The 24,366-nt window shown below is 36.7% G+C and overlaps 1 protein-coding gene across 1 annotated transcript; it reads left to right on the forward strand.

Moving 5' to 3' along the window:
- The first annotated feature begins 7,202 nt into the window (after window positions 1–7,202).
- Window positions 7,203–22,835, forward strand: capn7 (calpain 7). Its single transcript, XM_032558150.1, has 21 exons — window positions 7,203–7,930; window positions 8,163–8,271; window positions 9,082–9,239; window positions 9,340–9,407; window positions 9,735–9,959; window positions 10,145–10,231; window positions 10,555–10,681; window positions 11,010–11,095; window positions 11,205–11,298; window positions 11,579–11,725; window positions 12,002–12,108; window positions 12,204–12,324; window positions 12,465–12,609; window positions 13,391–13,490; window positions 13,890–14,025; window positions 14,114–14,189; window positions 14,478–14,623; window positions 15,732–15,794; window positions 15,911–16,041; window positions 17,302–17,394; window positions 18,391–22,835. The coding sequence occupies exons 1-21, from the start codon at window positions 7,829–7,831 to the stop codon at window positions 18,533–18,535; spliced, it is 2,466 nt and encodes an 821-aa protein (XP_032414041.1). The 5' UTR covers window positions 7,203–7,828; the 3' UTR covers window positions 18,536–22,835.
- Window positions 22,836–24,366: the final 1,531 nt, after the last annotated feature.

A 24,366-nucleotide genomic window follows, 5' to 3' on the forward strand; every position in this document is an offset into this window, starting at 1 on the left:
AAAAAGATACAAGAGTTGATGCAAAATGGTTTGGTTTCAGAAGTTCAAACGTCTCTTGATGGGTACATTGACTTGTGTGTTGAAATAAGATGTATGCATGATTCATTAATGAATTTATTGCCGGTTGAGGAGAAAGAAAAACATGAAATATGGTTTAAAGCAAAAATGTTGTTCACTGATGAATTTGCTGAAAATGTGAAAAGGTGGGTTAAATCAAAAGAAAACGATGAACCTAAAAATGAAAGTGCTGGTCATTTAATTAGTGGTGCTGATATTAATCATGGGTTGGATAACGATGATATTAGGCCTAATGATAGTGTTTCCAATGTGAGTAAACATTACAACAAAAGTGTTACCAGCAATCGGTCAAGTACAACTTCCTCTGCACAAATAAAAGCTGCAGCAGAGCGAGCTGCACTGGTTGCAAGAATGGCTGTTTTGAAGGAACGTCATGCACTGGAGGAACAGGAGCAACTGATAAAAAGGAAAAAGGAACAGCTTGAGCTAGAAACTGAGCTAGCTGCGTCTACTGCAAAGTTGGCAGTTCTGCAGGCTTCTGATGAACAGTGTCTTTCCCGTGCACCAACTGACGGAATGAACTCTTATTTTGAAGGGGAAAAAAGGAAACTGACATCAGATAAAACTCTTAATGTCATGGCAAAGGATTACTATCCTGCAGCATGTAAAGTAACGCAGCAAAGAAATGCAGTACCAACACAAACCAAACTGCAAACAATGGATGTGCGACCAAAACAGACTGAAATGAAAAGTTCTATGAGCAAGCAGTATTTTGATGCATGTTATGTGCTCCGGCACATTGTATTTATTTCTGTCTATTTTTTTTTACTTGGATTATTTTGTATAGAAGTTAGTTGTATGATTTTTGTTGTTGTTGTTTAATATACTTTAGAGTTTTGATAATTCTTTCTTGTAATTGGTCCGTTAATTTGTGACGCTGTTGGACCGCCTATAAATAGGCTGGGTTGCGCCAGGTAAAGGACGCCCACTCCCAACCAACACCGAGGATGCGTTCTGACGCGGTGCGCACGTCTCCAGCCTGCCACACGGTAGTTTTTGTTAGCTGTTTGTTTGGTTGATGTTTTTTTTTTGTTGTTGTAATTTTTGACCTGGTGGGACCGGTTGTCCTGTTTTCGATTTTTCTTTAACAGTAGTTTCTTTTTTCTTGTAGTCCGGTACTAGCAGGGGCTTCGACGGCCCTGTATAGGGTTGGCCCCCTGCTGTACCGTTTTGTTCTTTTTGACCGGCTCATCAGGTCCAACTTTCTGTTTATACTTTGGGATTTTTGTGTTCTTTTTTTGGGACACGGGGAACCGAGGATTTAATTCTTTTTTTTCTTCACAGAAAAATCAAAAGAAGCTCATCTTAAAGAAAAGGTCGAGAGAATTGAAAATAAAAATTACTTTTGAATCCTCATTCTTGTCTTCGTGTCCTCAAATATGTTGTGCCCTTTGTGGACGTAACAATGCACATGATCAAATGGACTTACAAAAATCACATGTTTTGCAACATGATGTAACAACTGTTTGTGGAAATCAAACCAGACAAAGGATAAATCATCAAACTGATCAAGTTCAAAATGGAGACGTTGTCACTATTATGCATAAGCAAAATGAAATAATTGCTGCACTTGTGCATCAACAGCGTCTACTGTCTTTACCACCACGAGACATTCCTGTGTTTGAAGGAGATCCATTTCAATATAAAGCTTTCATTAAAGCGTTTGAACAAGGAGTGGAAAACAAAGCCAGTAAAGCTGACTGTCTGTATTATTTGGAGCAGTTCACTGCAGGACAGCCTAAGGAACTGGTCCGCAGCTGCCAGCATATGGATCCTGAACGTGGCTACATTGTAGCAAGGGGTCTTCTGCAGGAACATTTTGGAAATGAATACAAAATAGTAACTGCTTATATAAACAAAGCTCTGAACTGGCCATCAATAAAACCAGAGGACGTTAAAGCTCTACAAGCTTATGCTTTGTTTCTACGAGGATGTTGCAATGTGATGGAAGAACTTCATTATATGCAGGAGTTGGATATGCCAAGTAACATGAAAATGGTCATTTCTAAGCTACCATACAAACTCAGAGAGAGATGGAGGGCTGTTGCTCATGATATTTTGGAGTCATACGACCACAGAGCTCATTTTATTGATTTGGTTGTATTTCTGGAGAAACATGTGAGGATCTTGTCTGATCCAATTTTTGGTGACATTGAAGTGTATGCACCACAACATACAGCTGGCCTGAGGTCTTCCAGCAGCTTCAAGCTACAGTCAAGAATCAGAAGTAAAGGGAGTAGTTTTGCTACCACAGCAACATCAGTGGATTACTCTGAAGATGGATCAAAGACACAAAGGCCATACTGTCATTATTGTTCATGTGCTCACTTTATGGATAAATGCCAACAGTTTAAAAACAAGAAACACAGAGAAAAAATCCGTCTTTTGAAGGACAAAGGGATTTGTTTTGGATGCTTGTGTACTGGTCACATCAGCAGAGATTGTAATAAACGTTTAATCTGTGAAATTTGTGATCAACGACACCCAACTGTGTTGCATATTCCAAAGGCAAATTCTGAACCTGAACCAGTAAAAGAGCCAACAGGAGCTAAACTATCATCTCTTCCCCAGACATGTGGACATACAGGGGCCGGAAAGAGTCGCTGTATTCTGTCCATTATTCCAGTACAAGTAAAATCTACCAAGGGAGTGGATGTCATACAGACATACGCTTTTTTAGATCCTGGTAGTACAGCTACATTTTGTTCAGAACATCTTATGCAAAGATTAAACATCTCAGGGAAAAGGACTAACTTTCTCTTAAAAACAATGGGGCAGGAAAGGGTTGTTACTGCTTATTCATTATCTGGCATTGAGGTATCAGGGTTGAATGGAAACAACTTTCATCCTCTGCCAGAAGTCCTTACACAGAAGCAAATGCCAGTTACTTCAGATAATATTGTTACTGCTGCAGAAATAGAAAGATGGCCTTATTTGTCAAAGGTTCAAATCCCCACCATAAAAGCTAATGTTGACTTGTTGATAGGAACCAACGCTCCCAAGATACTAGAGCCTTGGGAAGTGGTCAACAGCTGTGGAGATGGCCCATATGCTACAAGGACAGTGTTGGGCTGGGTGATCAATGGTCTATTGAATGAAGATGGAAATAACAGCAGTACTGAAGTGAAGCCACGTTCTGCTCTAGTAAACAAGATCTCTGTATCTAACTTGGAGTTCCTGCTCAACAAACAGTATGACCATGACTTCAATGAGAAAACCTCAGAGAAAACTGAAATGTCAAGGGAAGACATTCGTTTTATGGAAATCATGGAATCCTCTTCAATTTTACAGGATAAGAGATATTGTCTGAAACTACCCTTTAAGAACACAGATGCTACGCTACCAAATAGCTACTCTGTAGCCAAGCAGAGGATACTTGGATTAAGAAGGAGGTTCGTAAATGACCCTCGACTTCATAAGGAATATTCAAGTTGCCTCCAGGATGTTATTGAAAAAGGTTATGCCGAGCAAGTACCAGATCAACAGTTGAAAGGTACAGTTGGGAAAGTATGGTACATTCCTCACCATGGTGTTTTTCACCCAAAAAAGGGTTCGTTAAGAGTGGTGTTTGATTGTGGAGCCACTTATCAAGGAACATCATTAAATAAAAAAGGCATGGTGCGATCTGTAAAACTGCAGACAAAGAACAATATTATTGAAAGACCTGTTACCAAACTTTGTTTGATACAAGGGGTGTAAATCAACAGATATGTATTCACTTGCTCCTATTGTTATTGTATAATTGTTATGTATGCCTGCCATAACAATTAGGGGCCGGTGTGTAGGAGCAGATTATGCCTTTCTGTATTCTAAATGGTTTGGGTCACATGATCTGTCAGCTGTCTATTTAGGTAGCATGCGGTGTTAATGAAGACAGGTGTGTTCCACCCGAAAGGGGGAAACAATTTTTGACCGCAACACAACGCAACACAATATTAACGTGACGCAATGCTATTGAATTAATGCTGTGTGGATCGCTGGAACTATGTTAGAGGTGTTATTGACAACATGTTAGAGGAATGACTTGTTGTACAAAGGAAATAAGATGATGATTGCCGAGTCATGGAAATAAATGGATTAACTGGACTAACATCAAGGACGGCTCTCATCTCAATCAGCGGATAAGTGATCGGCGTGTCAACTTTACCCCGGTGTACCACCTCAGGGGCTTAAAGCTTTGGCTTAGCCTCTACAATAAGAAAAGTACAAATTAAAAAAAGAATGAGGTGAAAGTTTTGATTTTTTTTCACAACCTCTGACAAACAGAATAGTAATACATACAAGAGACATTGTAGAACTCTTTCATCGTCCTCGAGGAAAACTAAGAGACATCGCAGGACAGCAGTCCTCAAGGCAACAACACCGTTGGTCTAGGAAAAACAATAAAAGTAAAAACAAGCATATTCTGAGGAAACTAACTCACATTTTTTCACAAGTGGCCTAAAATGATTGTTCGCCCTTATTTGTTGTCTGACTAAGACTGATTAGAATTTTGATGGTTGTCCAGTTAAAGGAGCAACAGCAATTTTCCAAACTGTTATCACCTGATAAGTTTATTAATGTCACAGACTGTTGCTCAATCATTCGTTATTTCAACAGCTAACTGTTTTTTCCAGTCTCAATCCCCCAAATATCACCAATACAAATTTCCCCCCAAACAATATGACTCAATGTCCCTTTAATACAGCATCAAACTGGCAGGTTATTGCAAATGACAGGATGTGAAGAGGAGTCATGTGCATGTGTGTGCATCCAACTGAACAAGATATAAATTAAAAACTTGCAGAATTTTCTTCCCCTTAAACAAAATCATTCAGAATGCTCACCCTTTGTTCAACCTGGTCAAGAATCTTGGGAAGTGCGTTGACTCCTTTTCAGACTTGAATGCAGCACAGGAGATTCCATTTTCCACTCTGGTGAACTCTGCAAAAACAGTAACAATCAAATCCAGCTCCAGAGGAACTTTGCTGATTTTGGGGAGGCACAGTAAACAGGCATTTTATTTAATATAAATACATGAACAACTTTCAAATAAAATACCCATTTTGTTTATTAATATAAAAAAAACTAATGTTATAAATACTGACATGTAGAACATGCTGAGCAATTATGCTCAGATTTGCATAAACATTTGCTCATATGTTGCAGAAGTCTAAGAATCTAATGTTTCCAATCACTGAAGTCCATTTCTTTATGCAAAATCAATCTACTCAAGTATAAGTATTAATAGTTCATAATATTACTACTTCTAGTAGTAATATTATTAAAACTATAACTACTATTAATAAAAGTGAAAAGTACAATGCCCCCCAAAAAGTTACTCATGTAACCACTAGCTCAAAGAAAAATAAAATGAGTAGCCCGTCACAAACCCGCTGGTGCAAGCATCTTAATGCTAATGTTGCTTTTAAAGGCGGCTCGGAAAAACACTTCACCACATTTTAGCAACTGATTAAACCGTTGTAACAGCTGAAAAGGTGCGATGGACAGAGGGCACATATATGGGAAGTACAGGAGCCCTTTCCATATCAAATAAACATATGAATAATAGAAAGTTCACCACCTGGAGGTAAAAAATATAAATAAAAATACTAAATAAAATAAACACCTTCGAAGTCACGGCAGGTGTTATAGATCTGGCAGAGACAGATGTTTCTGTGGGCGTGGCTTTTTAGGACCCCTTTACCGAACCAGGAAGTAAATAATGCGATTAGCTTAAAAAACTACAAATTTTTGCAAAAATACTATCCAATTCCGTAAGACATCCATTAAGATCGCGGGAATAACTAATTAGAAAGACTTTTATTGGTCTTATATGGTATGTTGCCCTTTTGTTATTACATTCATCTGCAAAATCACCAAAACATGTAAATTACACAGAACTTGTCCTGATTTATGTGTTGCTTCAGAGGTTGAAACTCGTCAAAGGAAGATTGAAATAGCTCTCAAGATGCCATAAACAGATCTCAAAGCAAAGATTAATCCCTGAAAGGCAACATAAATGTTGATTAAAAATAAAATGTTTAAAAAGATTGACTGGCTATGTTGTTTTTCCACAACTCCCTCATATTGTATGATATTTCAATTAGATATCCACAGAAACAATAGCGAAATCTTTTTAAACACTGTTTTTGTAACATGTTATAGTTTATTTCTAGTTCATTTACTGAAGACATGGCTACCGCACATCTATGTGGCAGTGTCATTTCTTCTTTATTGTTGATATTTTTTCTCGTAATTAAACTAAACATCTTTATTCTTTTCATCAAGTGACCCAAATACTCAACCATAAGAGACAACACTGAAAAAACAATTGTCTTATATACTTTTACATCAGAAATGGGTTAAAATCTTCACTCAAACTGCGATTCTGAAAGTGTCACCAGTTAATCCAGGTGTGCATCCTAAAGCCCGGGATATCCGTTAGATCAGAATCAATAACGGGAAGGCTCCCTCGATGCTTGCGACATTTCAGAGTGGCCTTTTATTGTGGGCAGTATAAGGTACACCTGTGCACTAATCATGATGTCAGAGCTGCATCTTGATGTGGCACACCTGTGAGGTGGGATGGATTATCTCAGCAAAGCAGAAGTGCTCACTATCAAACATTTAGACAGATTTGTGGACAACATTTGAAAGAAATGGTAATATTGTTTATCTAGAATGAATTTTAGATCTTTGAGTCCATCTCATGGAAAATGGGAGCAAAAACAAAAGTATTGCGTTTATATTTTTGTTGAGTGTATCTATGTCCAGGCCCCTTATATCTCAATAAAACCGGAAGCAATTAGTTACTTGTAAAATTCCAGATTTTGCATAACTCCTGCATTCAACTATGTATACTTTAATGTCGGTATAACATTAATACATGTGTATGTGGTAGCTTTATCAATGACTCAAAAAATGAAAAGTGAAATGTTACACAAATATTCTTTGCTAACTTAGGGACTTTTGAGTCAAATAAAATGGTGTTGGCCAAAATCGGTATCGGAAAGTCAAGCTTTTTAATTAAAAATCAGTGATCGGGCAAAAAACCACACACATGACCTCTTAAGACTAATGTATTAATAAGAATAAAACTAATATATTTAAATAGACATTGCTTAAATTTTCTTTAGTTTTTGGTTGGAAAACAAATAATTCTCACATTTTTAAAACTCAAAACTTTCTGATAATGATTTGCTATACGAAGTTTTAAAAGATTAAAAGATTTTTCGTGGTGTTCCTGAACGCTATTTCCCCAAGCTCAGGCTTGATCTAATTTTTCAACCCAGGTTTCTTTGTTCATATTTTTAATGGATTTGAGTCTTTGCAGTCGCTAAATCATCGTTTTAATAACAAAAAAACTTCCCATTTTACTACTATTAATAAGAAAAACGTTAAAATTAGTTTTATAACAACGTTCAAATATTATTTTTCCTACTTTACTTAAACGCAGCATGAGACAGCCGAGTTTGAGACCTCTATTGCGGCTGCGCAAATTGTTTTTTCCCCGGAAACTCCTCGGTTGTTTTGATGTCGGCTGGTTTTGTAGTCATTTATCATAAGGAGAAGCAGAACTTTTCCCTAGTCTGTTTAGTTGTGTTTTACTGGAAAGAACACGCAGAATAACCTTTAAAATGGGCAGTCGAAGTTGATTAAGGAAACTGTGCGGTGAATGAAGGTAAACATTTACTTAAAACAGCGATTAGCTGTCCTGTTCACTGGCTAGCAGAGAGCTCTTTACTCTATCATTAAAGTTGGGTTCAACATGGATTGTACAGCGCTGGAAGTCGACGCTTTCAAATTCGCGAAAACTGCTGTAACCTATGACCAGAATGCCAAATATAATGAGGCTGTGTTTTATTATAAGGTAGGTAAACAGCTGTTACTTGTCATGGTTAGCATTTAGCTGTATGCTTCCTGTAGTTGAGTCCACTTTCACTTATTCGCTTGATTCTTAATTACATTTATGAATCTGTATAGTTTCAGTTTTTATTTTGTTTAATGTTTTGATAACATTATATAAATAGTCCTGACAGTGCTCATTGGTAGTGTTTTATTATTATTAAAACATTTTTTTTATTGGGATTCGTGTGTTAAAGGAGGCAGCCCAGGCTCTGATATATGCAGGCATGGCGGGGTCCAAACTGGAGGGGCTCCAGGACAAAGTGAGTGAATACTTGGACCGTGTTCAGGCTCTCCACAATGCAGGTAAATTCACCTGACAAATGTCAAACATGATGCTTTTCTGTTATTTCCCCTTGTTCACCAAACCTCTAATTGGTATGGTGTTCGTATAAAGACCTTTGTATTATTCAGATTTTCACACATTACAACTACAAATCTCAGTGTATTTTATGTGATAGACCAACACAAAAACACAAAATAATACACATAGTTTGTGAATTGGAAGAAGAAAAAAAAAATTAAAATTCTTTACAAATAATTTGAAAAGCCGCTCAAACTCAGATTGGATGCAGAGAAACTTGGACAGAGATTCTCAATTGGATTTAGTCTTTTGACTTGTCAAATTGAACATATCTATTTTAATCCGAACTCTTCTTCAGTAGCCTCTTCAAAATGCAGTAGGTTTATCGTCCATCTGGAAAATCTGCCCCAGTCTCAAATAGCTGCTTGTCTTCTTCATTCCTGTTGAAGAAAAATAATCCATTGTGAGTAAGGTGTGTTGTTTGAAATGTGCAGTGTTAGTTTTCCACCCCAGTTAAAGATTTACATGCTGGCCAAAATGTCTGTTTTTATCAGAGCACCTTTATTAATGCTTGCAGTGTCTGCTACAGCGCTGTTTACAAATTGCAAATAAGATTTTGTTATTGCTTACTTTCAACTGTGACTTTTCTGTCTAATTTTTCCATTTAATCTGTATTTTTTCCATTTAAACGAAAACTACACCTTTATAAAAGACTTCTAATGATAAAAAAAGCACACTAAGTCCAAGACGTTTCCTTTAAATCCAACCAGTCTAACTTAACAAATCTTACTTATGTTCAACTTTGACCCCAGTCCAGTCCCAGAAGAGCGACCCGCTGAAATCCCGCCATCAGGTGGATCTGGAGCGTGCCCACTTCCTGGTTACCCAGGCCTTTGAGGAAGATGAGAAGGGGAATGATGATGAAGCTATAGAACTGTACACTCAGGCAGTGGAGCTGTGCATCAAAACGGTATTTCTTCTTCTTTATAAATGTTTGTCCTCCTCCCAGTCAGAGGTGGTACACTTATCTTACCTTGTATGTTCCTTTGTTCTGTTTTTTCTTCCGTTAGTCAAACGAGTCATCCGACCAAAATCTTCAGATGAAGCTGAAGCAGCTGGCTCGTCAAGCCTTGGACAGGTCAGTTCTGGTGCCGATATTTCCTAAACCAAAATGTTTGCACAAAACAGTTTTAAGCTTTTGTTTTGGACCATCCAGAGCTGTTGCTTTAAATTAGTCAGAAGTCTTTCAAAAATTCAACAAAAAGTAAGATAAAGGATAACATAAATTTTTGCCTTTTTTGTGCTAAGATCATTGTCAATCACCTTTAACCTTTTTGCATGTGAACCTTAGCAGAAAATACATTTAGCTAAAAATAAGGATTAAATAAGTTGAATTAGTTATTAACAAGAAACAAAAAACAACAAGGGTTGCTTTGACCGACAGTGAGCATGCCTTTTTTTGCAGAGCGGAAGGTCTTAAAGAGTCGCAGTCCAAATCGAACTCGGCACAGTCTCAGGACAGAACGAAGCCCAGCAGCGGCTCTGGTTCTGGTGGACCGGTGCGTCAGTTTTTCCCCCTTGGGCCAGACTTCTCCCTCCATGACCGACAGCACTCTCAACCAATCAGAGCGGTCCAGTCAAGTGAGCCCCAGGGTCAGCGGTATACATCGGAGGAGATCGAGGTCCTCAGGTGAGACTGTTAATGGAACGCATTAGAAAAGTATCCAAGTATAAAGAGTTAAAGTAACTATATTTTATGTGTTATGACATTTTTATTGAGTCCTGTCTGAACTTTAAAACTCTGATTAGTAATGATCTGAATCCTCTGTTTGGGTATGAAAGATTCTGCAGTCAGTTTTCTGGATTCTTTTGTAGGAGTACATCTACAATCAACGGCATCGCCTATGTGCCCTTTATGAGTGTGGACTTAAAGGAACGATTTGCCTTCCCTGTGCCCTTCTCGTGAGTCCTAATGATTTTTTTCACCCGTTTAAATTTAATATCAGCTTTCATAGATGTTTTGTCATTAGGTCCATGGTCTAAAAATATATATCGGTAAACTAAATTAGATTATCCATGCGATGAGCATAAAAGGCCAAACCTCTAACTTACCCAGTTTTTCCACAAAGTAAATGATTTGTAAACACTAAACAGGATATCTGGATGCCAAATATGGAGAATCAAAAGCTTTGGTCTAAATAGAGAAAAACTTCTATATAAATTGGATTGTTGAACAAAGATTTTTGCATCTGACTGCTTCAAATCAACTGAATGTTTTTCCACAGGGACAAAACCGGGAAACTCGCCCTGTCACCCAAACAGAAAGCCATTTTCTCCCGCTGGGTTCGACCAGATGAGATCTGCAATAATCCCACCATGATCATGTCTGTGTCCAGCTTCAGCATCAAACAGGTCAGACTTTAACTGATGTTTTTTTTTCTTACAATACATTCTTAGACTAGAAGTGTAGTCACTTCAGTTTGTTGTAATTCATTATTATAGCATCATTAAATGTATATTTATATGCAAATTTCAAATTCACCCAGTAGGTGGTGTAATATCATCAAGTTTACAACTTTATAGCAGAACAGAAACATGTTAATATGCTGAACAGAAATAATGCACAGTTACACTGAGAATTGATGCAAAACTGTCAAAGTGTCTTATAAAAATGTAGATATTATAGCAACATTTATTTAAAAGATAAAAGTTTTTTGTCTTTAATTCCTTGTTTATCTAGACGGTGGTCTCTGACTGTTCATTTGTGGCTTCACTGGCCATCAGTGCAGCTTATGAGAGGCGTTACAACAAGAAACTCATCACCAGGTACAAATGTGAATGGATTCTCTGTGAATGTTTTTTTTTTTTTTTGTAGCCGGTGATATTTAATGTAGAATATAAAATCAGAAATCATCAGTTTTGTTCTCCGCTGCAGCATAATCTACCCTCAGAACAGGCGAGGGGAGCCAGAGTATAATCCCTGTGGAAAGTACATGGTCAAACTTCACATCAACGGAGTGCCCAGAAAGGTTTGACTTCAACTATCCACTAACAACACTATTAAGGAAGAAAAGTGCTGCTTGTACTGCAAATTTTCATCTACTGTATACAGAGATTGTTTGAGGAGCCATGAAAATAGCCTAAATCCTGGCTTAAGAAGAGGCTTTAGTCAGTGTTAAAACAGAAACTGAAATTGTTTTCTTTTTCTGTAAGTGTCCTCAACTGACACAGCATTCGCTGATATAAAGATAAAATGCCTAGAATTCTTCCATAGTTTCTTTTCCCCACTGATCGTGATCTTTGGTTCAGGTGATTATTGATGACTACCTGCCGGTGGATCGTAACGGAGAGCTGCTCTGCTCCTACTCTAGTAACCGGAATGAGTTATGGGTTTCCCTGATAGAGAAGGCCTACATGAAGGTGATGGGTGGCTATGATTTCCCCGGCTCCAACTCGGTAAGGACTATGGCATCAAGCTGTTTTTCAGTTTGGTACTGTACCTACTGTTGTTAAACTCCTCAGATTCATTTACTTAAAGGGATAAAAAACTCACAAATAGCTCATAGGAACTGCTTACACGTCTCAGTAGAGTGTTGTTAAAGTGGAAATAGTGGTTTCATGTACCATTTGGATCTTTTCTTACATGTGTCTACAGTCTGTGCACATATGTCCAGATTTGAACCAAAATTGGATGTTTTTAAAGATTAAAATTCAAATTTTTTGTTTTTCTAGAATATTGATCTGCATGCACTCACCGGCTGGATCCCTGAGCGCATTGCTATGCACTCTGACAATCAGTCATTCAACAAGGAAGACACCTTCCGCATGCTCTTCCAAAGGTGACAACACACCAACTCACACTGTTACTTCTGTAACACCTCTTCTTTTCTAACCTAACCTCTCTCTAATTTTGCTTGGCTCTCTATGCATCCAGATTTCATAGGGGTGATGTTCTCATCACCACGGCAACAGGAGTGATGACTGAGGAGGAAGGGGAGAGATGGGGCTTAGTGCCAACACATGCCTATGCAGTTCTTGACATCAGGGAATACAAGGTTAGTATTTATTACTTTCCCATGCAGAACATCGAGTTTTAGGAGATTTATGAACATTTTACTTCACATTGCAGTTGCTACAAATTAATTTGGCAGCCAAGAGGATTAACTTCGCTTTGTTGTGTCTGTTGCGCTTGCAGGGAATGCGTTTCCTGCAGCTGAAAAATCCGTGGAGTCATCTGCGGTGGAAGGGGCGCTACAGTGAGCGAGATGAGAAAAACTGGACTCCAGAGCTCCTTAAATACCTCAACTTTGACCCCAAGACAGCACAGAAGTTTGATAACGGTATGCTCATGCTACTGCACACATAAAAGCACCTTCTCACCAGACTTTAGGCTAAAAGCATTGTTGTAATTTTCCTTCTTAAAGACATCAAGGAAATGAAGCACCTTTTATCACCTTCAGAGTGAATTTATTTATAGAGAAATTTAATAGAACCAAATGTAGGGCAAAGAGCTTTAGAGAGGTTGAAAACAGTACAGACGTTAAACCACCAGAGATCCACCAAACCCTCCCTCTCCAAAAAAAACAACAAATCAAATATGTTAATAGCTAAACAAAAAAAAAATTAAACACCTGAAGAACACAAAATAGAGGATTGTGTGCTTTAGAGATGTGTTGGAAGATGCATTACTTTAGAAATTATAAAACCACTTGACTTATTTTCACAGAAACATTACATTTACCTTTTCCACCTTTTGGGATGAAGTAGAGCAAAAAATGTAAGCTAAGCTCTCATGTCAACAGCAATGTGTGACCTCATAAATGTACTTATAGACGATTAGTTTGAACTCCCCATAAATCCCTCCTAAACCTTAAAAACAGTTTTGTTGTTAAAATTAGGCTGACGTCACTCAGCTCCATAGGTTAAAAACTGGATGCCTCTCAAGTTAATGCATTCATAAAAACAAGTGACTCAATATTTTTGGCAATCTACTGTATGGGCAGAAATATAAACATGAGAAAAGATGCAGTTCTAAAAATTATTTTCCCTGTAGTCACTGTCAAATTTACGAACAACTACCAGTATAAATCTTTGTTTAATAATTTTCTGTTTTGTTTTTAGGGGTTTTCTGGATTTCATGGGAGGATCTTTGTCAGTACTATGATGTCATTTATCTAAGCTGGAACCCTGCACTGTTTAAGGACTCCTCCTGTATTCACAGGTATTTCTTTGTTTACTGAACAAATCATGCTTATGTGTTTGTACAAACATTTTACAAGAACATGTTAAACTAGGACTTTTATCTGCCTTCTCCATATATTTATTGCAAACTAATAAGTCAATAATCTAGCATTTGATGTTATTGAAAGAAAATCTTCAGTAATAACAGTGTATTCATTGCTTTTTCGCATTTTTTTTACTTATTCCGGTTGCTTTTTCATATTTTCATTAAAATATGTTGTGCCTTATTTATTATATTTTTTACATCAAAATAAAGGTTCAAACAGACAATAAGTTTGTTTCACTGGGTTGTAGGATGTTTTGTTCCTAGACTAATATATGTTTCAATTTGCAATCTGTTACTTTGACTAAAGAAATCTCTTTTTTTAACCAACTGCAGTAGCTGGGATGGAAAGCAGGGACCTGTGAAGGATGTCTACAGCCTCGCAAATAATCCTCAGTACAAGCTGGAGGTCCAGTGTCCAGCAGGGGGAGCCGCTGTGTGGGTGCTGCTCACCAGACACATCACAGACAAGGTCAATACCTGATTAACCATCATTGTGTCATATTTGGTTTTTATTTAAACCTAATTTGCTGATCAATTTAGTTTGTTTGTTTCTACAGGACGATTTTGCTCAAAACAGGGAGTTTATCACACTGGTTGTTTACAAGACAGAAGGCAAGAAGGTCTACTACCCAGGTGAGGTTTTCGTTCCTACATTGCTGAGGTGTGATAATGTGCAGATCTGGCTTACCTTTGACCTAAAGTCAAACCGCAAAGTCAGGGATCTTTAGAAACAGTCTATTGGAGGAAACCAATTTTTCTTAACAAATGCATTTAGCTGTAAAGACCAAACATATCTTTCTAAATAAATATTTCACTCCAGAAATAATACAATTGATTAGCACAAATCCAATTTCATTGACATTTAGGGAAAATAATTCAAACAGTGGTGTTGAGATTTTCCTCATTGTTCACTTTCTGCAGCTGACCCTCCTCCTTACATCGATGGGATCCGCATCAACAGTCCTCACTATCTGACCAAGATACGGCTGACCTCTGCAGGAACACACACCTTCACACTCGTGGTTTCTCAGTATGAGAAGCAGAACACCATCAACTACACTCTGCGGGTGAGAACTTTCTGTCCAAGCTTCTATTTAAAGGCTTGTAGTCTTTCTATACACTCATATTTAAAAAGTAAAATTCAGCAATCCTGGATGGTTTTAGAACGTATCTTTTATTTGGCAAATTATTTGGATGAATATGATTGAGTTTAAAGTTAGTTCAGTGGCTTAAACAATGAAGAGGCTTTTGTATAAATTTAACTCGATGTAGAAGAATTAAAACCAACTTTAAAGAATTTTTTTTTGGTGCACTTAAATGAAGTACTATTATGGACTCTTAACAGCAGTAGTTCTCGCACCATAAATAATAACCCATGTTCAGTGATACACCCATTAATAAGTAAGTAAAGTTTATTTATAAAGTGCTTTTCGCAGACATAAAATCACAAAGCGCTGTACGATAAAATACTTACTGTAGTAGGGAAAGAAAGCTACAAAAATCTAAATGCGTTCATTGTGCATTGAGGAGAATATTTCTTTTTTATTTTGTGAATGTATAATAGACATTTAGTAGCAGTGACTTTTTCACACTTCCATCTTCTCACTGTGATTTAAAATCCCTCTTTTCTATTATTCAGCCGAACTCGTGGCTGTGAAAAAATCCTGAGGCTGGATGAGTGAGCCGAGGTCTTTTAAGTGTTCTGTTTTGTGTGCACGTGTGACCCAGATAGATCTGTTCAGTACTTTATAATTAATAGACTTTCCTCCCTCACTGCAAAATGCTCTTGGGAGGAGATGATGAGTTGGATATAAGATCTGTTCACCCTTAATGATGGCACGTTTCTCTTTATGTTTAACACTGTTGCATTTGCTGTAATCACTTTAGACTTTACCTTAAAATCATCCGAGGAAAATAAATTCCAATCTGCCTTCAGCTTTGATCATTTTCTGAGAGGAAAACTGATTGAACTCCTTCTTGCTAAGAGTTTTCAGCAAAGATCAAAGCAGGGAGCTAACTTTTTTTTAGAGAACATGTTCATGAATAAACTGAATAAACTTAGAACCTCAGGAACTTTAAGAATGCAGAGATCAAAAAAACATGCCTCATATTATTTTTGCCAAAATGAAGAGTTTGTTGTTCTTACTGCAATAATTGTTTTCTGTCTTTATGCAGGTGTACACTGGATGCAAATTCACTTTCGCCAAAATCCCAAATCCCTTCACCCACACTAAAAGGGTACGTTACTTATGCAGTTTGTTTGTGTTGTGCAGTCTGTTTGCAAATTGAACATTTTACCAATGCCAAGTCAACATTCTGATCAAAGCAGATTATATTTGTAACTCTGTCCTCAGATCAATGGCCAGTGGAAAGGAGTCAGCGCCGGCGGTTGTGGGAACTACAAGGACTCGTACAAAAACAACCCCATCTACCAAATAAACCTGGAGCGGCCCGCCCCCCTGCTGGTGGAGCTGCGTGGTTCCAGGTCAGATTCACACCAGAAAATCTATTAGAACAGGACTTCCCTTTGACTTTTTATGTTTCTGTATTGTGGCCATGATGGCATTAGCATCAATTATTCATGGCAAAAACGAAGCGCACCATGTCTTTAGCTTTATATTCAGATATACTGTATGTGATCTGTTATTTACTAGATTTTTATTGAAATTTAAACTGTAGCTGTAAAGAAACCAAACGTGATTCAACAATCAACATTTTTTTGAAGAAAAAATTGTTCAGTAGCTTGTAGACATAGTTTTAGCAGCAAATTCTTGTGTTTAATTTTTTTTTTTAAGCAGTCGTTCACATCAAAGTGGAGATATTTTGAATAACTCATTTTTACAGCTTTGCTGCCTTGATTGTAAGACCCAATTTTGATCAACCTTCAGATTTCTGACTTCACATTTGACTCTAGAGAACTATTAGGTGTAAAGCAGAGTTTATGGTCAGATCACGCGAAGTTTTTTTTTTTTAGAGTTTGTCAGTGTGTGTCTGACCTTTAGCTTCATTTGATCGGTACCGACTCCTGACTCATGCCTACAGTGTTAATGGCCAAAAATCAACTGCTCTAAATTTGCAACATCCTGTCTGGTAGTTCCCCCTGAAAGGAAGTAGGGGAGTTTTTCTTACAATACATATCTTTCTTTAATAAATAATGGCAATATAAGTAATATAGGAGATGTTTTGGATGTTTTGTTTGGTTTAAGTGCTTTCTTTTTCCCACAATCCTTTACTCGGTAAGATTTGACCCATGCTGCTACATACAGAGAGTTTTGTTCTTTTTCTAACCTCTTATTCTGGGTTTCAAAGTGTTTTTTTTTATCATCTTATGGATTGTGATACAGATTCTGTAGTGCTGAAAAGCAAACAGGGATAAACAATGTAACAGAAAGGTATTGTGATCACCAGACATGGAGTTGCAGTGGGACAGTTAGTAGTTTATGGTTTACAAGAGACACAAGCTACTGTTTTTATCAGCTAAAATATTGTCTGAATAACCATGAATCTTATTGACTGTTCAGGTGGAGCTGATAAACTCTCTTCTAACATAAAAGTCTTTGTTCCAAACTTAATTGCAGTTTAATTATTTTCCTTAGTGTATCAAATATTGTTTTTTGAAAAAAAAAAAAAAAACATTGAAAATGAATAGTTGCCATTTGTTAGTTTTTTTACCCTATATGTGTTTCCAGTATGTGTTGAAGTTAGTGATCTCTTCCTCTCCCTGTGTTTTGCACTCTGCCTGCAGGCAGTACAGTGTCGGGTTTGAGATGGTAACCGTGTCAACGGTGGGTGATCCAGGAACGGCTTCCTTCCAGAAGAAGAACAGTGGAGATTACAGGTTTGTTCTCCAATGTTTTCTAACAACATTTATACTTAAATTTAATTAAACTACACACCAGTGCGTTCTGCTTAACCCTTTACAGCCTCATGCAAGATATGTCAGAAAATGTTATATTGTCATAAATGGAATTGCGTTTACCATGAAAAAATGTCTTTTTAATATCAGTTGGATTTATACATTTTTGTACAAAAATTAGATTTGATAAAGTACTAATTTATAAAATCTACCTGAAAATCTGAGATACAATTGATTCTTACCACGGTTAGTTAAACATTGAATAGATTTTCTTTTACTTAATTTATTGTTATATGATCCGATGAAATTCTAATTCTTAAAATTAATATAATTTTTTTATTGTATGTCCTAAACTAGGACTTTGTGTTGCCATCTCAGCCCCATATCTTTCACTACAGAGCAGAAAGCAAATGTAATAATTAATTGCAACATGTTTTTGTGAAACAACTTTATTAAAAAGAGAGAATTCTCAGAAACACGTGTATCAAAATGGATACATTTGGACTGATATGGTTATTTAAATAGGTGGCTTCTGGAGCCAGGCTTAGCTGTTATTTTCCTTTCACTTCCCAACTGTCCAATACTTTTGTCCTGTTTGTGGTTGTATGTGTAAACAAGTAAAAAAGTTCAAATGTTACAAAGACTTTAAAATTATACCTGACCTTTGAGTTCTGTAAAAATGTTTCTGTCTCATAATCCAGAATTATTGCTTTTATGAACATGAACTAGAAGTATATGTATATTTAAGAGCTCTGGAGATAAATCGGCAAAGTTTATGATCAAGTGGAGAAGTTAACGTCTGTTTAACCTTTTCCACAAGACATTAACTACAAACAGGCATGATGAGTTTAAATAATGGCTCTAATATTTTACGTCTAGGAAATTACAAAAAACTTCAGACAGCAGCTTCAGTTAATGTGTATCACCTAAAATCTAACTTTTTGTTTAATAAGATTTTCTATTTTTGTGCTTTTAAAGATGCGGTTTCTGCTACATGGAGTTGGACCACGTCCCAGCAGGCATCTACAACGTCACCCCCACCACCTTCTTGCCTAAACAGGAAGGACCTTTCTTCTTGGACTTTGCCAGCACTTCCCCCCTCAAAGTCTCCCAGCTCCAGTGAAGACAGAGTGCAGGACAAAAAACCAAACAGAAAAAGGGGAGGAAGGTAACGAAGAGAGGAAGGCATTATGGGATCTTCATAGGACTGCAGTTTAAAAATGAGCAAAATAATGAGCGCTTCCTGCAGCTCCAGGAGTTCAGAAAGTGACTTCTGCTTTACTTCCACTGCCTTCACACAGTGCAGCCTCTCCAAGTTTAAATGGGCAGATGGTGGGTATGAAGGTCTCTGTTAAATGAACCAAGAATAATGCATAGTTCTATGAAAAACAAGGTTTGATAAACTATTATTAATAATCTAATCACGGGACACAAGACATTGGCATGAAAACACAAATGTAAGGTAGTTGCTAACCTGGTCAGTTTATGTTCGCTCATCATTGGCATGGATGTCAAAACACTTTTGGTCTTTTTATGAGACATTTGAACTTTTTTTTCCCAGAGTGGAATAATTAAACAACATACTTTACAGTGGCTTTTATTTATTTTTTATTTTTTTTATGTGAATCAAGTCCACAGTTTATTTTTTACTTTTTCCCTAATCCACAGAAATTAAAATATTTATATACACTCCACTAATATTTGAATAAATTTCAGAGAAACCAACAAGATCTTGAAATAATTCTGGGTGAATATTGATCCTCTTCTTATCATCTGCTGAATTACACCGCTCTCATTCAGAAACAACCAATCAGAGCCGGGAGGTGTGTCTTAGTGCTGCTAATCACCCTCGTGTACACGCTGCTCACACTGTCCCGCTAGCTCACCACAAGGAGCTAGTTAGCATGGTTACTGGTGATGGATGATACAGATTTTCTGTAATGTTAAGTTGCTTCTCCACCAGTTGCACATTGAGCAACGCTTGCATAAGGTTGATCGACTGTATCAGGACCTTCCTCCAGGCTCTGATTGGTTGTTTCTGACCGGGAACGGTTTATTTCTGCAGATGGCAGTAGAAGCACTGGCATGAGCTTTCACAAATTATCTCACATGTTACAAACAAATATGTAAGAGAAAACATTGTTCACAAAATTTAACACTGCAGCTTTAAGATAGTTGTATTATTTATTTCAATAGCATAATCAGACGCTGGAAAATTAAATGCAGGTATTTAACAATAATTGATAAAGAAGATTTTTTGACCTCCCTTCCCTGCTGTCTTGTTTCCATTAGGAGACTTAAGAACATCAACACATATCTTTCTTGTTTTTTTAAAGAGTGGCTAAGAAAAATGGGTCTCACGCCATATTTTAGACCCAAGGAAAACAGGAATGGAAGTGTTTCAGTTATATTTATTTAACATGGGGGGATTTTTCAATGTGAGATCAATCTACAGCAATAAAAAATGAAGGATTTCACACTGTATGTATGTGTGCTTTAAGTAGATTTGTAAAATGATTGCCAAGTTACTGAATGTGTCTCAACATCACAGTTTGGTTCTAAAGTTCCTAAAGCTCATGAGGTCACTTTACTTCTGCTTCTACAGGAATAAAAACAAAAAAAAACAAAAAATGTTTCCTTGAGTTAGTTATCAAATCAGTCGACCATGACTTAATATGATAGAGAAAAACCTGATGAGATGGTAACATATTGTAAAGTGTTTCCACCAATTGGCTGCCAACAATGTCACATGGCAGGAAATGTTCTTCTTCTTCTGTACCTTGTTGTGGTTTTTAAACTCAGGAGCAGCACAGGGAATCCAGCATGGCGGCATCTGAATGATGTCTGCTCTTTGTGTCAGTGTGGTGCTGAGTGAGTCTTCACTGCAGCACCTGCTTCTGGCAGGTGTCACTGTACTGTATGTGTTCTACCTGAGTCTTTATTGCCAAGTATCCATGCTCTGTTTATCTTTGCTGCACTTTTTTCATGTTAATCATGAAACTACAGCAGTGGAGGAAATTAAAATGTGATTTTCTCTCAACCAACCTCGTCAGATAAATATCTGCTGCTCACCGGGAGAATAAGACTTGGATCTGTTCTTTATGTTATACTAGATTTCACTCAATTATGGCTTCATCAATGAGTGAATATTATTAGACTCACTGGAGTTTAGTGCAGCTGAGATTATTTTTGACTTTTGAAACTGAAAAAGTGGATTTAGGACAAATTCTTCTCCATTTTGGTGAATTGAATTTGCTAAACTTTTGTGGCGTCAGTAGCTCCATCACAGTAAGGCATACTGTGATACTGCTAAACTCCAGAAATACTTCTAAGTGGATGAAATGGGTTTAATTTTATTTTCAATTTAAAAAGGCTGAATATTGTGACACTAGGGATTACTGGTTACTCAAAAAAATGTTTAAACATTTTCAAGGAATGGCAAGTCATATTACATAACTCGTCATTAGTTTTAGATCTGCACAGATGATTCTCACATATTCTGTGCTTTCGGTTATCATGACCTTTCCATTCAGACTCATTAGATTTCCCAGAATGCTGTGTGCCAAATGCTGACTATAATATTTACCATACAGCATAAAACTGACTTTTGTTGACCACAACATTCTGCTGCTTTACACTCAAGTTGTTTTAAAGGTTTAAACCCATATTTTTGACTCACCATGTGCCACCATGTGCAGTAATATGACTGGCTGTAAATGGAATGTTGGCTGGGCTGTTAAAGGGTAAAATAATATTTTTTACATGTTTCTTTGAATTGTCCATTATCCAGAACTTCTGTGTACCAGTTGATACATAATTTATTGTCATAAAAGCCATTTTTCTCTGTCATTCTATTTTATTTCTTTGATTTGTTTACCAGTGAAGTGGTCTACAAATGCAGCAGGACAATCTTGTACCAGCCTGTTGTATGAATGTTGATGTAATGTTTGCAGAACTTGCACTAAATGTTGAGTAGACTGATGTGATTTACTCAAAGTTTAAATACAGGGAAATGATTATATCAGTTTCTGCCTCCAAGTTACTCAATACAAGATGCATTTACCTACTTTGTTTATAAAAAGTTCATTCATCCATCCATTTTCTTTACATCACATTTCACTGAATTTGAGGTCGTTTTAGTCATCCTGTTGTTGATTTCCTGCTATCTATGGACTCTGTCTCCTGTTGCAGTACCTAATTTTGTCCAGGTTTCAAAAACAGAAACATTAATGGATGCTTTCAGATCTGTGTTTTGTAAAGCTTTGTTCCACCAACTTTCGCCATTACTGAGTTCGCTTTAGGAACTTCAGTAAAAAAATAAAATTTAATTTTTAATTTTTATTTTTTTAGCTTTTTTGCCTTTAGCGGTCATTAATTAAGTGTAAAAAAAGTGGGATGCTACTGTTATAAAATGATTTGTAAAATACATTTTAACATGCTTTAGCATTGTGTATTAGCAATTAGCATAGCTAGCATTATTACAACAGTGGTTTCTGTGTGTAAGACCCTTACCTGAACTCCAAGACTTTAAAAATTCTGCAAACATTTCTAAATCCAGCATGTTTCATCACTGGTGAATCTTAAAACCTTGCAAAGACTGAACTGGGCTACATTGTAATAAGTTCAGTGATCTTGTTATTACTCTCAGCCTGAATTAAACACGTCAGTAAATAGAAATACTGCTTTCAAGCCGCTATCTGATTATTCTTTTTTAAAATTCTTATTTAACTGGGAAAGTCCCATTGGAATTAAGAAGTTCTTTTTGTATCGTTTTGCTTTCTGATAATAGAAAAAGTTAACTTTCAGTTATGTTCACACAGTAACAACATCCCCACTGAAGAGAGTTAGTCTCACTTGGGAACCCTTTAGGACTTAAGTAAGGGTTCACACACAGGAGAAAGATGAGTTTTTTTCACGTGCGACTGACCTGTCAGGCTGGTAAACAATGTATTCATGCCAGTGTGTATTTTGTTTCTGACAAATGATCTCATATTTTACTTCGGAATGCATGTTAGTTCTAAGTTAGAAACATAAAAAATTGTCTAAAATGTATCTGTTATTTCTTTGTACTTCTTGATGTGACATCAGGGAAAATTCCAAACTTTTTCATAAATATTAGTCACTGATTAACCTTTCCAACTATTGAGTGGTGGACTTCAGACCCATTCCCAGATTATCAACACCACCAGTGATTTCTTAAAGATTTTTTTCTCTAATCTTTGATACTCAGTTAATGCAAACCTTGATTTCATAGAGGTGCTTACACTTCCCAATGTTTAGCCATTCAAGCCAAATTGATTAGCTGCACCTGCTTTACTCATTTTTTTCATTTGGTTCCAATAGTTTCCATAATTTTGCAAATAAATTATCTCACTGTAGTTTTTCTTACATCCACGTACCTTCCAGATGGTCACTTTTAACTGTGAAACAATATATATATATATATATATATTTTTTTTTTTTGCTTTAATTGATATAAAAGTTATGCAACAATAAAATTGTTATCGACATCAGCTGATTGGAGCTGAGAAGTTTAGCAAGTTTAGAGTTTAGTTTATTTCAGATTTGCTGACGTAAACACTTAGGTAAGTCCATGATTTTTTTCTTTCCTGGTATGTTTACTATTGGTTGACGATATTTCAGCTACTGTACATTTTGCTTTTTTGATAGAAATGTCATAAAATTTCTCCAAACAATTTAACTGAATTTTCTTGCAGAACCACATTTCTGCAAAGCTAGCTAAAATCTGCTAATTTTTTGTGGCAGTTTGTCCTAAGTCTGATAAGGCCATGTAGCAAACAGTGTGGAAGGTCAAAGTTCAATGGCCAATTCAGCTGATCTACATTATATTGCTGAAAGGTATTTGCTCACCGAGTAACCAGAGGAATGCCTCATTCTTAATCCACAGGGTTTAATATTCTGTTGGCACACCCTTTGCAGCTGCAACATCATCTGGGAGGCTTTTGATGAGATTTAGATGTGTGTTTATGTCTGGAAGTCATTGAGCCTGATGTTGGTAGAAGCAGTCTGGACATTGTTTTCATCCTTTAAACTCAAAATTTATAGCAATGTATTTCTTTTTAAGTTAAATCAAGTTGCAGCTGCTGGGCTGATGAAAGCCTGGTGCAAAGACGGGATTAATTCAATTTTGGCGGCCATTAAAGTCAACAAGAGAAACAAGTGGAAAAACAAAACGCCTAAAGGTCAACAGGAAGCGAGGGGTCATTTATGTACTTGGAGACATTTCTAGGAAGAAGAAACAAGATTTTGATCTGTTGACGTGAGGATAAAATTGAATAAAAGTGTTATGCTAATTGGGGCAGATAGAATAAAACTAGACGATTGACACAGTTTTGGTTCACATTTCACTTGAATTTCTTTCAAAGGTTTATAAAACTGAGTCTTTGTTACATTAATGAAATAAAGGCTGAATGTACAGCGACATGCTTTCACAATTTTTTGCAGTGCTTGTGTTGATTGCAAAATGAAAAAGATTCTGATACAGTTTTACATCCAGTTAATAAAAAACCCAAAGTGACCCTGAAAAAAATCTTGAATCAAGATCTCTGCTACTCTAATAAAAACTACCCTGCATTGTTACAAGGCTACATCTACGTCAGTCACATCCTGTTTATAAAAAGCATTCTCAAGGCCTTCACCCATTTAAACCACAGACTTACAGGACAAGAAGCTCTTTGTGTTGGACAGCTGAACCAGATTAGGTTGGAGCTTCTCTAAAGCAGCACCGTGTTTTCGCCGAGTGAAGTCCAATTGTCTTTTAAAGTTTAAATTAAACATAATGACTTTATTTAAAGTAAAAGGTTTCTTGGAAAGTTCTCCCTCCAGAGAAGTTTTGAGGAAAGAATCACAAGAAAGGTCCTGAAGATGAAGCCGATTTAAGAGCAAGCTCAAAATTGCACTTCACACATCACTGAGCGACACTGTTGGACTCTG

The sequence above is a fragment of the Xiphophorus hellerii genome, chromosome 3 (assembly GCF_003331165.1).
Source record: "Xiphophorus hellerii strain 12219 chromosome 3, Xiphophorus_hellerii-4.1, whole genome shotgun sequence".
Classification (NCBI taxonomy): Eukaryota; Metazoa; Chordata; class Actinopteri; order Cyprinodontiformes; family Poeciliidae; genus Xiphophorus; species Xiphophorus hellerii.